The sequence below is a fragment of the Amblyomma americanum genome, chromosome 2 (assembly GCF_052857255.1).
Source record: "Amblyomma americanum isolate KBUSLIRL-KWMA chromosome 2, ASM5285725v1, whole genome shotgun sequence".
Lineage (NCBI taxonomy): Eukaryota > Metazoa > Arthropoda > Arachnida > Ixodida > Ixodidae > Amblyomma > Amblyomma americanum.
In genome coordinates this window covers 44,528,491-44,545,750 of record NC_135498.1, presented here as the reverse complement: position 1 = coordinate 44,545,750, position 17,260 = coordinate 44,528,491, and the positions used below count along the sequence as shown (strand labels likewise).

Below are 17,260 nucleotides of genomic sequence, written 5' to 3'. Positions count from 1 at the left end.
GTTTCTTTTCTTGTGGTCAATAAACTTTAGTAAAGCTGCAGTTTAATTTATTTATATATAATATGGTTGTTTTAGTATAATTAATGAGCTCGTGTACGACAGCTTACATTTGCATTTGGAACTATCCATAGTCAATTCCGCTTCCGGCTTCGCGCAAGCTCGCGGGGGCATGGCGGTGCGGCGTGGTTGAGTTTTGGAGGTGAAACGCAGACACCGTTTTTGCTGGCTTCGATTGAAAGTGCGTAGAATTTCTTCGATAAGGAGTGCTAGCTGCGCTTGCACACGTCAACAATGGCGAGTACACTCCTGCAGCGGTTGGTGGGCAGCACGCAGATACCCTTGAAGTCGCTGGTCGGCAAGCAGTGCTCGGTGCCCTGCGCCTCCCGGTTATGGATCGCACAGCGCTTCTTGGCCACTCCGACGCCCGCGACGGCAAAAAAGGTGTACCAGAGGGAGAAGCCGCACTGCAACATCGGTACAATAGGTCACGTCGACCACGGCAAAACGACGCTGACGGCTGCCATAACGAAAGTGCTCGCCGAAGAGAAGCTCGCGGCCGCGAAGAAGTACGAGGAGATCGACAACGCTCCCGAAGAGCAGGCCCGCGGAATCACCATCAACGTCGCGCACGTCGAGTACTCCACGAGTAACCGACACTACAGCCACACCGACTGTCCCGGTCATGCCGACTACATCAAGAACATGATCACCGGTACGTCCCAGATGGACGGGGCCATTCTGGTCGTGGCTGCCACGGACGGCGCCATGCCGCAGACCAGGGAGCATCTCTTGCTCGCCAAGCAGATCGGTATCGAGCACATCGTGGTCTTCCTGAACAAGGCCGACGCTGCTGACAAGGAAATGCTCGAACTGGTGGAGATGGAACTGCGTGAGCTGCTCACAGAGTTTGGCTTCAAGGGGGACGAAGTGCCCATCGTCACGGGCTCTGCCCTATACGCGCTCGAGGACAAGGATCCGGAAATGGGCAAGCAGGCGGTGCTCAAGCTCCTGGAGACGGTAGACAGTTACATCCCGACGCCCGTGCGCGATCTCGACAAGCCTTTCCTGCTTCCCATTGAGGCAGTCCATTCCATCCCAGGTCGCGGGACGGTGGTCACGGGCCGACTTGAACGCGGCACGCTGAAGAAGGGCATGGACTGCGAGATTGTGGGCTACAACAAGTTCTTCAAGTCCACCGTGACGGGCATCGAGACCTACCACAAAATCTTGGAGGAGGCGCAAGCTGGCGACCAACTGGGTGCCCTCATCCGTGGAATCAAGAGGGACGATGTTCGCAGGGGCATGGTCTTGTGCAAACCAGGCACAGCTCAACAGCACGACCGCTTCGAGGCGCAGGTGTACGTGCTGAAGAAAGAGGAGGGCGGCAGGGACAGGCCCATTCTCAAGTACTACCAGCCCATTGTGTACTCGCGAACCTTCGACTGCACGTCCAGGGTGTTCTTCGAAGGTCGCGATATGGTCATGCCAGGAGAGGACGCCAAGTTGGAGATCAGGTTGCTGAAGCCCATGGCGTTGGAGCAGGGTCAGCGCTTCACGCTCCGCGAGGGCCACGTTACGGCGGGGACCGGCGTTGTGACGAAGATCTTGCCCAACTTGAACGAGGATGAGAGAAAAGACCTGGCCAAGTCTCAGAAGCAGAGAGACAGAGAAGCCCAGAAGAAGGCTCAGCAGAAAGCGGCTTAGGGTGCCGGACTTTGATCACGCCTAGTATGTTTGACTAAGGCCACTGTAGATTTTTCCCCTTCGTCTTACGTCTCATTGTTTGTGTACCTTGCATTAATAAATAAAAGTGTCAATATTACCTTAGGTGCCGGTTTGTTCATGTTGTACCACAGCGGCGTTGCAGGTCTGGTACTGACGAAAATCATATGAGGCCGTAGTGAAAAAAAAAAAAAAAGGTTGCTATAGTTTCGTCGCTACCAAAGGTATTGAAGGGCTCTATTCATTACAATGAAACTCGGTGTCTAAAGCCACGCTGGCCATTCGTCGGAAAAAATTAGTTTCGTTCCCGGTTCTTTGCCGAGGTGCAGGAGCGTCCAAAATCGGTAATACGCTAACCGTGTAACCTAGGTGCAGCCTGCATCATCTCTATGCCTGCGCCTGTGTGAGGTATAACGAAAGCGAACCGTTATTTTTTAAAAAAACCTGTACATTTTTTGCGTTGCGACTTTTGGCTGAGGGGGCGCTACGGCTGGCATTAAAGGTTGGCAATGGCGGACAACACGCAAGGCGATCAGAGCTGGCGGACTCAGCCGTTTCGGCAGAATGTCAGGGGCAAAATGTAAGTGAGCGTTTCGAAAACTCACAAAGCTCCCTGTTTCACGCGTGCACGCTTTGGCGCAATTATCGACAGCAGTCAGGCCGCACTCGTGTTTCTTTCGGAAATGCTGGGAGCGGCGGTTCACTGCGTGTGTACTTTTTTTTTTTCGTGTAAACAAGGAAAACCGCGGAGTTATGCGAGCTCGTCGCCGATTATGTAACGTCTACACTGTCACTGAATAAAACCGTAGCCGATGGTTGCACCTCTGAAGATGAGGTGTTCTCTTCGCAGCGTACTTTAGCTCGTAACTGTGCTCTTGAGAGGTGAATACCCCTGATCGGCATTCACGAGCGCTTCGGCGTCGTTCCGTTGCTCGGTGTTAAGCCGGCCGTCAGCCTGTTGTAAATCTAGTGCCGCGGATCGCCTGACTATTACTAGTGACGGCGTGGGCTGAAACAACAGCCTTACGACGGCAGCCTGCGTGAGTTTAGCCTCTGCATTATTTTTCTGTTTCAGTGAAGAAGCTATCCGTCAAGCGGCGAATCCGACGTTTCGGAGCGCCACGGAGATGGAAAACCATGTATTTCAAAAGGCCCGATCCAAGGTGAGCGATTTTGAAGGGAAATCCTTGGCGCTACATTGCCCATAATTTTGAAATTAGAATATCACATAATATTGCGGAGGGATAAACTCCACTTTCTATTTATAATTCAAATAACATAAGCGGAAAGATGTGTTCAGCGTCACAGTTACAAGTACTTCTCGTAGTTTTAATCGCGTCCGGATGCGCTGTAGGTGCAGTGTGCATTCTTTAGTTCTGTTTCGCTTAGATGTAACTGGTATTGTAAGGTTGGCTCTATCAATCTAACCTTCAGCACTCCTAATGCCGGCATGCTCTAAGCACGTTTTCATTTCATCGGCAAACTGTGGTTATATCTTTGTGTGACAGTGACATCCATATGTTGACTAGACATGATTTTGTCTTTCCTGGAGCCTTCACCACTTGCTACGCAGCAAGTGGTGAATATACGCTGCACATTGCAATCAACGGCATGTAGTATTGCAATCAATGGCATGTAGTGTGTAGTCACCCTAGCTGCTGTGCCATGCCCCTCAGTGTGACACTCCCATCTTGCCACAGCATATTGCGGCATGGAGTGCTGCAGTCCTTGTTTATAATGCTTCGTGCCATGATTATAATTATTTTTATGCATTTTAAAACAGAACTGCTTGCATCCCACATTTTATGCTGTTTAGTGCATTATAAACTTACAAATTAATGTCAGACAGGAGATTGATGCCAAAACTTCGCTGTTTGTAGCTGTGTGCTGCACTCTAGACGTATTGGATGACTTGCTTAGACAGGGAAGTCAGCAATGCCCAGTGCCGAGTCAAATTTTCATGTTGCCACTGGCTTTTTAGTGAGTATGATAATCACTTATGGCTTTCATAGAGTGGCTTCTATGTAGGTGCAGTTGTTCAATTAGCTTTATGGGCCACAACAGTCAATAAGTTAAGAGGGCTGTCTGTAATACTGTTGTCATGGTATTTCTGAATGCATTTGGAGTACAGGTAGTGGCACTCATCTTTGGGTGAACCAGATTAACTGGCTTGCAGGCAAAACAAGCGTTAGAAGCAGCTGTTTTTATGTATGGCAGTCAATTGCCAGCAGTTAGCAGGCAGCTGGTTCATGTGCTGTCTTTAAAAGTTTCATTAACATGGTGGCAGCAATTGCACCCATAGCAATGCAGACGATCAACACCAGCTGGTCCACCCCATGCCCGACCCCGTAACCCCAGGTGATGATAAAGTTAGTGCTAGCGTTAGGTGGTAGGCATAGCCACGAGGTGATTGCAGCACTGACTACTGAAGTTAGGCCTGGAACCTTGTCCTTAACAACTAGCACTGTGAAACATTTTTGTTAATATTGTGTGATAGAGAAGAAATGTACTTCTGCTGGGGATATTAACCTCCAATGCATAAATGTGTTCTCGTGCCCAGGTGGTTGGGATGTGGAGTGCTTGTCATTGGGTCTGAGACATCAGAATGACCTGCAATTAGCACCTGTTAATGGTAGATGTAACTGCTATGGCTGTGATGTGCAAACTCGTGAAGGCGGTATTTGCATCAGCTTTCAGATGTAAGCAAGTGGTGGTGCTGTACTGTTCCCTCAAGCTCAACAGCTAGCTCACTGCAGTATTGCTGGTTGTGGAAGCCATGCGCTTAGATGTTCTGTTTAAGCCTGATGATGGCAGCACAGCTATGCAAAATGGCCGTACAGTTCAGTTTTACTCTCATGCCATCTTACTGTGTGGCATGAGCTTAAGAGTAATGGAACAATCTATCTTTTTGTGTGTTTGCTTGACATAGTTCATGGTTTACTTAAAGATCACACTTCACAGTAGACAGCTTTCTCACACACTGACAGGATTCAGAATGCCATGTTGACATATGAGACCCTGGCATTTTGTATGAATATGCTCGCTGCAGCCTCAAAGCTGAGCTCGCATCAGCTTAGCAACATTGTTTGGATGCTGTGTCATCAAGTCTGACTGATCATACGCTGTCATGCATGATTTCAGGATGAATACCTGTCGTTCGTTGCAAGGCTCATCATCCATGTCCGGGAAATGAGTGAGTGACTGTTGGAGTAATGGCACTTAAAGCCTTTCAAAGCCTTTCTGACGTCAGAAAAAGCGGTGCGGTGCAGCATCACGTACAGTCTGGACAACGGCCACGACGCCTGGTGTTACCACATTTGCATTGCAGGTTGTGTCTGCTGATTTTACACTAAAAGAAGCAGGCATTTTACAAAGCTCGGTTTTAATATAGGTACAAATGTGTATGGAATGGTGTTGGGAAGTCATATTCCACATATAAATAATAATGATTCTCTGCGCTTTTTAGGAAGCTCTGTTAAGGATAATGCATAACGTTGTACTGACACAGTGGCGTCATTGAAAATTTTTGCCGTCTCTTTTATCCTGCCATTCTTGAACACGCTTTCCTTGAACATACATACAACTGTCCTTGAGCATACAGTACATAAAAATCAACCTGGTGTGTCGTAATTTCATGACTTATCAGATGGAGTAGTATCTTGGGGGAGGTTTGACCTCTAGATAATAAATATCAAAAAGGTTTCTATTGCTTGCTGGCACATGCAAAAAGTTATGCATCAGTTACCTTAGACATAGTTTGGTATGGCTTATGGGGGTGTAATGTCCCAAAATACTCGGCCTCTGTGGGATGCTGTAGTGAAGGGCTCCAGAAATTTTGACCACCTGAGGTCCTTTAACATGTGCTGGCATCGCACATTACACGGGCCTCTAGAATTTCGCCTCCATTATAATTAGACTGCCGTGGCCCGGATCGAACCCGTGTCTTTTGGGTCAGCAGCCGAGCACCTTAACCACTGAGCCACCGTGGCGGCGCCCTTAGACATGGGAGAAAACAACCTGACAGGTTAAGCGATTCAGATGGGTAAGTGGTATACTTTGATCTTAGCCAAACGCCGAGAAGCACTGAGATCACACTACAAAAGGCGTCCTGGTGCTGTGGGATGTCGGTGTACGTTAAAGATCCCCAGGTGGTCCCCGGGTGGTCGAAATTATTCTAAGTCCTCCACTATGGCACCTCTTTTTTCTTTTCTTCTTTCACTCCCTCCTTTATCCTTTTGGTGGGGTCCTCTCCTCCAGTGCCTCTCCTGGGATGTCCACTGAGATATGTGACAGTGACTGCCTCAAAACCAATTTTTCATTTTTACCTTAAAGTTTTTTAAGCTCGTTAACTTTTAACAGATCAGCAAGCTCAGCATAATGTCATTTGTAATTAATCGTGGTATCAGGGTCAAGACAGCATCAATTGTACTGATGCACTGAATGTCTCTTGTGCTGAGCTTTGAATTTACACATCCAGCAAATACAGTGCAAATACAGCAAATGCATTGAATAAATCCAGATGCTTTGTGGCAAGCATCAAGGCTTCTGTCAGAGAGTGAGCTGTGTCCACACTGTATACAAGAGCATGAGCACTGATGATTGCATCTTCCTCTTCTATCGCAGCACCAATAAATATGTAGTGAGTGGTATGTGTGGCCTCATCTCCTCATAGCCTTTCTTCGATGCTGTCACGTTGGTAAAGTGCATGCTCTGCTATGGCTGGGCGGCAGTTACTCATGTAGACATTCGATCAGTGACTAACACATGCCAGTGTGATTGCATCTTCAGTGTTTGCATTTCAATGTGGATCTGATGGCAAAGTGCATTTGCATCGATTTGGAGTTACAACGAAGAACTTGAAATGCAGAAATGAATTAGAACGCAGCATTAAGCACCCCTCAGTGCCTAAGCCTTGCTTTAAAGCTTTGAATGTCGCACTTCATTGCCAGATGCTGACCCAACAGGTTGCTGAACCTGACCATTGCAAAAGTTACCTGTCTTATTTCTTATGAATCAGCGAGGTGAAATGAATGAATTTTATTTCCTTGGCTGTCGCATTGTGGCATAACAGTAACTCGTGATTCATATGGCATGATACCTTTTATTTTTTGCCAATAATATTTAATCTAAAATGACTTCATGGTGCCAACAAAAGGCATTTTTTGCTTGTAAACAGGAAAATAAAATGTTTTGACATGGCTGAACATTCCCACTGGAGTGGCGTGTAGCACCGGAGAAAATTTATTTGCTGTTGTTACTTTACTTCTGTTTCCGTGTTTTCTGCAGTGCAGTGCACCCACCACATTTTCTTTAACCTGACAAGTCATGATTTTACAGATAAAGTGGCACTGAAACTCTCTTCTTTTTAGCCAAGTCGATTGAACTGCAGTAGTTATAGGAGTGAATATGTGGTGGAAATATGCATGGCTCTGGGGAGCTGACTAGCTTTGAAAGAAAACTTTGGGAAATTTCTTCTCTTGTACCTTGCACAGTGTATTAAAGAGGTACATGTTGAGTTTGCCAGGAGCTATGCTTGCAAGTCTATTGTTGAAACTTCAACATCTAGTTCTGTTTCTTGGTTTAAAAAAGCACACACATACGCACATGCTGAAAGTGACTACCCTGAAAGCTAGCCTCACCTGGTGGTAAATGCACCACATATGAGAAAGGTTTTAACGCCGCCTTTATTTTGGAGAACAGGAGGTGGTGTCACTGGCAAGACAGTGCACAAATGTCTATACATCACAAATTAAAGCACTGTGCGAGCATTTCACTTTGACACCGAAGTGTTAATATTACAGAGGTGATGAGGCTAATACGTGGCTGTTGGAGTACCTTTGCTGTTTTGGGAGAAAATGTAGCTTGTGTTGGGGAGGGGGGGGGCTGCACAGTTTTGCTCATAGCCTGGCCTCTAATCCACTGCCAATGTTGTGGAGTCTGTAGAGAATGTTGGTGCATCACAGCACTGCCTGCAAAATATTGCCAGGTGGCGTTCGTGGCGCTCGGAAAGAAGACGACGCTCGTGGTGCTCTCGTTTTGAAAGACGTTGAAGTTCGCCGTCTCGCCAACTGAAGGACGTGCTGCCGAGCCCTGCCTTCTAACAGGTCCTCTCTTGTCACCAACACCGTGACAAATCTGGTGGAGGTGCTGGGTATCGATCCCCGTACCTCTCGCTTACCTTTCGCTTTCATCAGGCGCCAATGTGGCACTTGCGAGGAAACCAGCTAAGCATGCCAGGCGTGCGCACTTGTTCTGTGTGCACGTCACATTCCAGTCAGGGACACTGTGCTCTGAAATCAGCGACTCTATTATGCGGCTTTGTTCACAGCGTGGTGCATACATCCGTGCAATCAGTATTTTTATGAAAGACTTAATGTACACTATGGCTTTATTGTTACTATGGCGAAAGCTGGGTTATCGTACATGAATGCTGGATGTGGTTGCTTTGCTGACTTTCATGAGGCGAAGGAAATAGTTGGTATTTCAATTTATTTGCAGCTGTTCTTCAGATTACTGCTGTCAGCAGTAAAACCTTGTCAACAAAGTAAGCTGCCCTACAGCATGATTTTAGTGCGGTTGTCTTTGACCTTGCATTGCAGCTTTAAATGCCATGCACCAAAATGCCATGTAGCCAAACACCGTTTTGCAGAAAATCTTTAACCACTAGATAGTGGTTTCATTGTTTACATTCGTGTCTGCAGTTGATGCTGGTATGTGAACAGAAAATATTGTGGATCTCCTGAGATTGATACCTGCGTTAACAGATACTTGTGACTCATGTGTTGAAGTATGTAACCATGGCATAGATCTGCTTCAATGCTTCCACTCTCTGGGCTGCATATTTACATCTAACTAGCTATTGCGAGCATGTTGGTAGTAGTCAGCATTGCTTTTAAAAGTCATTTCTGCAGACGAATCTACAAAGGGATCAGAACATAATGCCTCATTTCTTGAAGCTATCCATATCGATGTTAAAGGCATCAAGTGCTGATTTATCTTGCAGAGTTGGTTAACTACCTCGCAGTTCACTTTGCATTCGTTAATGCTTTTGACGAAGTGCTCTAAAAAACAGTTATCAAAAGCACCTGATAAAAAACGCAGGCACATCTGTTTGATAATGTAGCATGAGAATTTGGTCAGTAGTCTGCCTTCTTTTTTTTCCATTTCATTTGTGTCGTTTAGGATGAAACAGTACCTACCAGCCTTACCCGCCACCATTCTGAGCTACATTCTGAAGCCATGTTCACCCTGCTGTTATCCATGCTTGCTGTAGCTACATAAGCAGTTTGTCAGGATGCTTACCTCGCTTATTTTTACCTCTTTTTTCCTGCGCTCTGAAGGAAGTGCGCGAGACCATAGAAGCGAGCAAGATATTGCCCAATCAAGCATGTTAATGCTAAAGCTGAGTGAAGTTGGGAAACTCCAGCATGGTAAAGGTCGCCATTTGTGGTTTCTCATTATGCTTTGCAACTTTCGATTCTGAATTTTTTTTATTTGTACTGAGTGGTTTAAAGGGCGAATAATTTTATCCACTTAATTGGCACGTATTGAAAAAAATTCTGCTGTCTCGAGGCGGCAGCTAGTGGTACTATTTTCGTTTTATTTATTAACTTGTACCTCTTTTCGTAAGCGCTCTTTGCACGTTAGCAGTCGCAATATATAAGCGTGAAAAAGCCAAGGCTTAAATTTTTACTTGTGGAGCTCAGCGATCGCTAATCGAAACGTAGTGCGGAAAGAAAGTTTAATTTTCCGCGATGGAAAGCGCAGGCTGCACAGCTGCGTTTTAAAATTCCGCGCGCGGTGCAGCGTCGCCATCCCGCGGTAAGTAATGATGCGGCTCCATCTGTGTAGTACGTTGCTCTTCCGCCAGATGGCAGGTGCATTGCGGCTCTGGGCTCTGCGCTGGGGGGCCTTCGTGCTGTAGCTGGACTGCTCTCTGCATCTTCTCAGTCGCGTTGATTATGCGTTATATTTCGCTTGAGATTGCCCGGCTGCAATATCTGTAAGAAGGAGAGAAGTGTGGGGTGGCACTGAAAAAAAAAAATATTGCTGAGAACGGAGAATGGTTGAAATCGATGCAATTTTATTTTCTGATTCTCGCATACATTATAAACACATATTCCGCGCCGAAGAGCAGACGAAAGAAAAAAGATGGAAATAATACTAAGGGAACCATTTAAGCTTCGATGTAGTATCAGCTGGCGGAGCTCCAAGCGTTGTGCTGCTGCTGTGTGGTGTTAGCCTTCGGGTTGGCGTGGAGCGGCTTTGCTTTTGCAAAGTGAATGTCTTCGCAACTTACCTTTGCAAACGTTACTTTAAATGCAGACAATAATAGTCTAGGAGGGTAATAAATAATTGGGGAAGGGTAGAAGTTAGTGCTAATGTCGGACGGTTGTTCTGAACAGATCACGTGACTAGCATTGGCTCTTTACCGATTTACTTGACGCGTTGGATGGCTGAATGTCCGGCTGGCTCGTATCGACTTGCTGCGGAAATATTTGCCTAAATGCGTTCTCACCGACTGTGCTTGCAGTTGGCGACAGATTACCGCGCTTTTAATCTGCTCGTCTTCTTATGGGAGCTCCCGTTAGGAGCCTGTGCGTTCTTATTTACTTGAGGCCGTCTGTTTTGTCTGCTACAGCTACTTACCTATGATCATTCTTGTTATTCTTTCACGCCGCTGGAAACATGGATAGCCGGCCCGGCATACGCGGCCATCTATGCGGTGTCACCTGCACAGGGTCATGTATGCTGTGTGCACTCATGACGATATGTTATTCAAGCGAGCCCTAACCTCGGTTGTTATCGAGGTGAGCTTTGTCATGCGGTTCGCAAAATCAGGTCCGCGAAAGTCTGACGTTTACGCCCCATTTCGTCACATATATATAAAAAAATGAAGGGCCAGTTAATCAAGGCAGGCTTAACGAAGGGCACGTGCTTATTTAACCTGGTGAGAGATGGTGTGAAGGAAACGAGAAGAAGGGATGAATGAAAACGATGTGGGAGATGATGGAAGACGGCAAGGATTTTGCTTCAGGGCGCCGAGCTTAGTGAGTTCGCGCCTGCGTCGTCCGGAATACGTACCGCGCAAAGATTCGCTGCGTATCCACTGATTCCCCCCCCCTCCCCCCTTCGTCAAAAAACCTTTTATGCAGAAACACTCGTGTGCACGTGCACAGCAGCGAATGAACGCACTCGGTCTTCCCTGCGTCCTGTTTTGAGGAGGGAAACTTCTCCTCAGTGCTACCGCTTGTGAGGTGGTGCACCCTTCACAGGGGGATCTCCTGCGCGTCGCGAGAGGCGGGTCAGTTTCAATTTGGTCGTTTTGCTAATCCGCCCTGGACATCCGTGAGCCTCCATTAAATGTGGGTTCACTTGCGCGCGTGTCACAGAAAAAAAGAAAGAGGACAGAGTGGGAGACGCGGAAGGGGTCATTAGTGACGCGACGCGGTTCTCTCGCAACCCGGAGAACCAGATGGCTCGTTGCTAACGGCTGCCGCGCTTGCCTCTCGTTGCGTTGTTTGTTTTTGGTGCAACGTAACGCGCTCCCATTTTTTTACCTTTTCGGTTTTCCCGCTTTCTCCCTCCTTTCGTCTTCCTTGTTATTCCGCGCTTGTGTGCTTCAGCGTTAACGCAGCTTCCGATGCGCCGTCTCCGGCTTCCCTTACAAAATACCGCTGCGTGCAGTTGGCGCAGTTTTCCAGCTTCTGTCTTTATTATTTTTTTTTTCGGGTGGCGGTCGCTCCAACAAGCCTGAAAGCCTGCGCGCCGCTCGCCACGTAGCCGGGGCCTCGCTATCAGATCTACCGCTCTGTTGTTCGTCCCTCCGTCGTCGCTGTCGCGTTAATTATTTGTGCAGCGAGCCGGCTGCTGTTGCTGCGTTTCTCTTCGTCTCCCTCCTTTCTATTGTGCTCTATCTGCCCGTTTTGTTGTGCCGCCTTCCTCGCGTGTCCGCCGTTCTCCGATGACACTTCCCTTTCCCCATTGCTCGTTCTTCGGGCGACGTGCTAAGAGAAAAAGAAAAGTAGAAAAATGGGGCAATAAAGGAAGCGGGGATATTTATATAGCGGCAGAAGGAGGGGGCGGAGAGAAAGGGCAAGCGAGGATGCTCGGCGCGTCGCCATTGGTCCGCTGGAGTCTTGACGTAAGCCGTGACGCCGCTGCAACGTCACAGTGGCTCGGGGTCCCTCACCCCCGTCTCTCCCTCCCGCCGGGCCGTCCGCCGGTCTCTCACCACCTCTCCCCGTGTTTTACTATGCACTTGCCTACTCGCATGTTTTTTTTTTCTTTCCGAAAACTCGCTTAACCACTGTAGCTTTCTTATTGGTATTTCGTCCCCCCCCCCCCCCCCCCCCCCCCCCCCCGCGCGCTCTCCTAATATTTGTGTTTTCATCCAAGCAATGCAGGACAGCCTTTGTTGTGGAGGAGCCTACAGTGTTCTGTGTCACGCGCCCCCGCGCCTCGCTTGTACTGCTTTTTTTTTTAAACTTCGCTTGGCAGTGGTGCTTTCAGTGGTGTGCGGTGTTTTGTTACGGGCCTGTTGTTCAGTGTGTGTTTGCACATGCTCCGTCTACTTTGTAGCGTATGGTGCAAGCATATCATGTTGTTATCTAATGTGTGGGCACTTTAAGTTACTGTTCGCCGGTCCCGTCATGCGCCGGAAATTTTATTCTAATAAAGTGCATCGTCTTCTGCATTTTTTTTCTTCTTTCATGTAGTCACGTCGCTTTAGCTTTACGAAAAGGAGCAGGGGCTTGTTCATAGTTTAATGTGCCTACTTGTTGACGTAATAATGCCTCGGAGGACGCTTCCTGTTGAGAGAAAACGTCGAATGGCGTAGCTCAATTTGATCTCGCCCTAATGTCGCGCTGTTATGTGTCTCGCGCTTAGAAAGGAGCAGGTGGTGCTGCGGCGTTTTAAATTCAGTAATCGCGAGTAGATTTCAATGAAATGAGTTGACGGGTGGCAGGCTCGACCGAGCCCATACAGGCTCAATAGACGTTGCACTTTCGTACGGCGGGATCGCGTGCTCTATTTCCGCCGATCCCCGGCGCAGTGGCTTGGTGGCCGTGGCGTTCGGATGCCGAGCGCGAAATAGTGTGTTCTGCACCCGCACCGCGGCGGCCGCAGTGTGGCGGGGGGGCCGAAGGGCAAAGGCGTCGGTACACTCGATGATCGCACTCGGGAGAAGGTCCCTCCTCATGCGACCGAACTTATTCCGCGTTGCCCGTCATTAAACCGATCATTTTTTGACTATATCCTAGATTATTATTACTATTCCTGTCGGAAGATGGATGTAAGCTCGTTTAGGCCCTTCGGTGTAACTGCAGGGTGGGTGGCCATGTGCACGGGATGATAATGGGCCGGTCGTGGACCAGCGGTACAGGTGAAATGAGCTATGAGCGAAGTGGGCTCATTCCCTGCTGCAAGTAAATGTCGACAGCGATACATGATGCGGCGCAAGGTTTTCCAACTTCTGAACCTCGAGGGTTTACTTCACTGGCAAACCCTGAGGCGACATGTACGCCGAACGCATCCCAACGCAAAGCTGCGTAAGAGCGGGAAAACGAGTGTATACAAATGGATCGCAGGAGTCCAGTATGTTTCAGCGACGAAATCTCTCAGGTGGATGGGCTATATGAAACAGGCGAATAGTTGCAGCGAACTTCCACATATGCAGCAGCAGCATTCAGGTGGATCAGTTCGGCCTCGCCGTGCCAACTGCTAGCCTGCCTGGTTAGCTGCTGGTGCAGTTCATCGTAACAGCGACTGACTGGTACAGGCGCTTGTCGCCGTTTCGAGCTCCGGACCGGGACTAATTTCTCCTGAGCTGCGAAGATCTACTCTAAGCTGCGTATAATTCCTCTATATAGAGTTAAGGCGACGTGCGTCGCTGTTACTGCTGCTCGTGCAATCTGCCCCAATATAATATTGTATTCGGAGTTCTCGAACCTCGGTTTTCTGGACCGTGCGGTCGGTGTGCTTCCTTCCTTGAGCGTGCACTGCTGCTCGCAGCTTGAGCCTTCGGATAGGAAGAGACGAGACAAGACGGTGCATCTGAAGAAGCGCAGTTCCTGATTCCGTGTCTTTTTCTTGTGTGTGTTTCGTCTTTTCCATCAGCCTCGCGCCGGCGTGCAATCACTCCTTGGGTGCCTGCGCTTGGCGGGGCCCCATGACGTTGACTGAGCAGCGCTGTTATGTGCGCGGAAGCTAGATATAGCGTGACCAAATACACAACAGTATATTCTTTCCTCTTTCATCTTTTTTCTTCTTCTCGACGCTGCAACGTGTGGGTCGATCAATTCTCTCAGTCGATACATTTTCTTTTGCAGTATATTTGCGACAACATTTTAACCGCACGCGCATATACGGTGTGTGTGCGTTGATAGGTTCTATGCGCTACATTCTTAAAATCTATGCGTTACATTCTTGAGTTCTATGCTTTACATTTTTAAGCTCTATGAGTTGCATTCGCGAGTTCTATGCGTTACGTTCTTAAATTCTATGCGTTACGTTCTTTGTCTCTTTCTCGGTTTATTTTGCTGGAACGCGTGGTTCAATCCTATCGGTAGGTCCTTGTTTCTTCGTGGTGTACGGCCCGAATAAAATTTAATCCACCCGAATAAAATTTAATCCACTGCGAACGATCGGAAGTATCGAGAGATCAGAAAAAAAAAAAAGAAAAACCGTAAAGGCGGGTGGCCGGGAACAGTTCCTGCGTTGTGAGTGGATTATCGATCGGGCTCTGCCCGCGACAGCAATGCACATTTCGTTTCTCAGCTCTCGGCTCTTCGTCGGTTCTCCCGGTCTGCCCGTTTCTGTCGTTTTTTTTTTTTTGATCAGCACGCTTTTAACGTGCACGGTTTACAGCCCAGTCGAAACAGTAACTGGAAACACAGCGGCACTTCAATACGAATTTCTTCACTTTCTAAGTCTCGCCTATCGGATTGAAAGAGATGACAGAAGTCGATGAAGACTGGGGCGTGCGGTGTTCACTTTGTTGACTCAGTGAAATGAAAAGCGGCTTTGCGGGGTGGAGTGAAACTGTTTTCGACCAGTCTGGACGGAGGGGTGTTCCAGTTTATTAAGGTCGTCTCGCGATGTGTTGTCGCTGGTATTCCGTATGGACCTCCTTCACCCCGCGACGTCACGAAGATGCGGTGGCGCTGATGTTAGCAGCGACTTTCGCATGGTAGGCAAAACAGGTTCCGCTTGCCCGTGTCTACCGCAGCTGCCGCAGTTACCGGCGGCTGCTTCCAGCCTGTGCACTGCAGAAGCAGCATGTATTGACCAGCTGCGTCACTGCTGGATCCGCGTAGTAGCATAAAAAATATTAAATTAGCCTCGATAGGTTTCTCGCGCATAAATGCCGCATTCGGAAACTGGCTAACAGGCATTGGGCCACGGTAGTAAAGCGCGAAGTCTGGGAGTCGATAGGCACTGCCACTCAATGCACTTAATAGCATGCAAGTTACTGCGTTCATTCACCTGAACTTCAGGATAGTAGGCTGATAATCGCTCAAGGAAAAAAAAGACATATGCAGCTGCACACGTACTTATCACCTTGAGCCGGAGTGCACGGGGCGCCGACAGGTTAATACCCCTGTCACACGGCCAGTTTCAATCACCCTCGAGTCGAGGGTCTTCGAGATTTTCAATCGCCATCGAATTCGCCGCTGCTACACGGCAAATCTCAATGGCCATTGAAATGGTTCTCGTGTCTTACGCCACGGATGTGTGGTGCCAGAATCGCTACTTTGGATTTTGCAAAAATAACAAAAATATTTGATAAATGTATACTAAATGCTGAAATACACGCATACGCGAAAGTCGTTCAAAACCCTTTTAATTGTACGTACGCGACGGACATATGCAGACACTGCTGTAGCCACTCTAATACAAGACGAGCCAAAACCCAGCCAATCCAACTGCGTCGGAGCGCTGCTTCGTCAGGCTTAAGACCTGGGAAATCGCCATGATATCTGAAAAACAAGAGCTATTTGTCTCTTGAAACCTTATGCGAGGGTAAGAATGGGCAAATCGAAGGCGAATACAACAGCTTAGAACACGATATTGCTTTGAGGGATTAGCGACGAAGCTGTTATCGCTGTGAAGCGGGCGGGCAGGGTGCCGCCATGTTGTCAACGTTAAGTACGCAAGCAACCCAAAATTAATGCGCTTAGTGCGCTTAAAACAAGTATAATTTTAAAATAATTTTACAGACTGCTTGCATTAAATTTTATGCGAATAATGTTTGTTCATGTTTTTGTACCGTAAATGTGTCGTGTACGAAAGTGCGCTTGGCGCCGCTCGAAGCAACGCTAGCAACCTTGGGCAGCGCTCGAAGGCCCTCGAAATCTCGATGGAGTTCTGCGCTACTCCGTTGACTCGATAGGCTATTGACTCGATCGCCATTGAAACTGCCCGTGTGGCAGCGCTCGATCGCCTTTGAGTCGATAGACTATCGGTTCGAGGGCCCTCGAAATGCCCGTGTGACAGGGGTATAACTCGCCCCCAAGTAATGCGTTTTTTTTTTTGTTAATAGCACACCATGTTTTAATGGCGCGTTTTATGACATTTAATATTTACTTGAAACTGTTTCTTGATATGACGACGTAATTATTTCATTCAAGTAGAAAGAAGTCTGGTAAGTTGTGTCAATCTTGCGCGGTCGCGTTGGTGTGCTTAGAATAGCGTACCTTAAGTGTGCTAAACGCCATATGCTTTTTCATTGCATCATGCATGTGTCATGTTTCATGAGGTAGTACATGATCGCGAAGCTTGTTTGGAAAGAAGCAGCCGCAGGCGTGCTACTAACAGACTCGTGGCGAGATTGAGAGGGGAGGCGGCAATGAAAAGTGTTTTCGTTATTCATGCATGCGATATGTAACTAAACTTGGTGCAAATATCAAATTCCTACGCTAGTTTCAGTAATTCCTTTTATTTATAGCTATACCTGGTGCAGTTCTGGGTAATTATAATTAACACCGTCGTCAAGTCCCCCCAAGGTCTCAAATAAATGAGTAGATAGTGCGCAGTTTTTTTTATGCCAGCATGTACATAAAGCCCTGTTCTGTACGATGACGCGATTAGTTCTTTTTCTATATGATCAGCACTTATGCATGTATAGTTACATGAAAACGTTTCTTACAAGAATTAACTAACACAGTACTGCACGTGTAGGGAAAAAAATCGAGATTTATTACGCTCCACAACGTCTCAGGAATAGTTTGCGACAAATGGAATCATTTGATTTTCATGCGAATTACGAAGGTGAGTGATCCAGTCGCAGAAAATGTGAGAGGTCACAAAACGAACCTTAAAGTTTATTCCCTCGTTTGTGGCATCTTCGCTTTCGCTTTGGTCAAAGAAATGCGGCACTGAAATCAAAGAAATTACCTCACAATTTTTGACGACCACACTTCTAAAATGCGTAATTTATAAATTTGTACCCAATATTTTGCTATAATTTTTCGTCACGAAACTAGACTTCAGGGCTAGGAAAAAAAATAATTCTAGAAATCAAAAATTTTCACCA

General features: G+C 47.5%; 2 protein-coding genes across 5 annotated transcripts in view; both read left to right on the top strand.

Annotated features, from left to right (window-relative positions):
* Positions 1-127: 127 nt before the first annotated feature.
* On the top strand, positions 128-1,827 carry mEFTu1 (mitochondrial translation elongation factor Tu 1). The gene has a single exon (XM_077654089.1). It carries the CDS (start codon positions 292-294, stop codon positions 1,702-1,704), a length of 1,413 nt encoding a protein of 470 aa, XP_077510215.1. The 5' UTR covers positions 128-291; the 3' UTR covers positions 1,705-1,827.
* A 383-nt stretch (positions 1,828-2,210) lies between these two features.
* The window catches only part of MED15 (mediator complex subunit 15), a 138,816-nt gene continuing 123,766 nt past the window's right edge, over positions 2,211-17,260 (top strand). For 3 of the 4 annotated variants that reach the window (XM_077654081.1, XM_077654083.1, XM_077654079.1), the window contains exons 1-3: positions 2,211-2,302; positions 2,798-2,885; positions 4,864-4,915. In XM_077654081.1, the coding sequence (XP_077510207.1) occupies positions 2,232-2,302; positions 2,798-2,885; positions 4,864-4,915 (211 nt within the window). In that variant the 5' untranslated portion in view covers positions 2,211-2,231. The remainder of the gene's footprint in view (positions 2,303-2,797; positions 2,886-4,863; positions 4,916-17,260) is intronic. The other variant, XM_077654088.1, reaches the window with a different exon arrangement.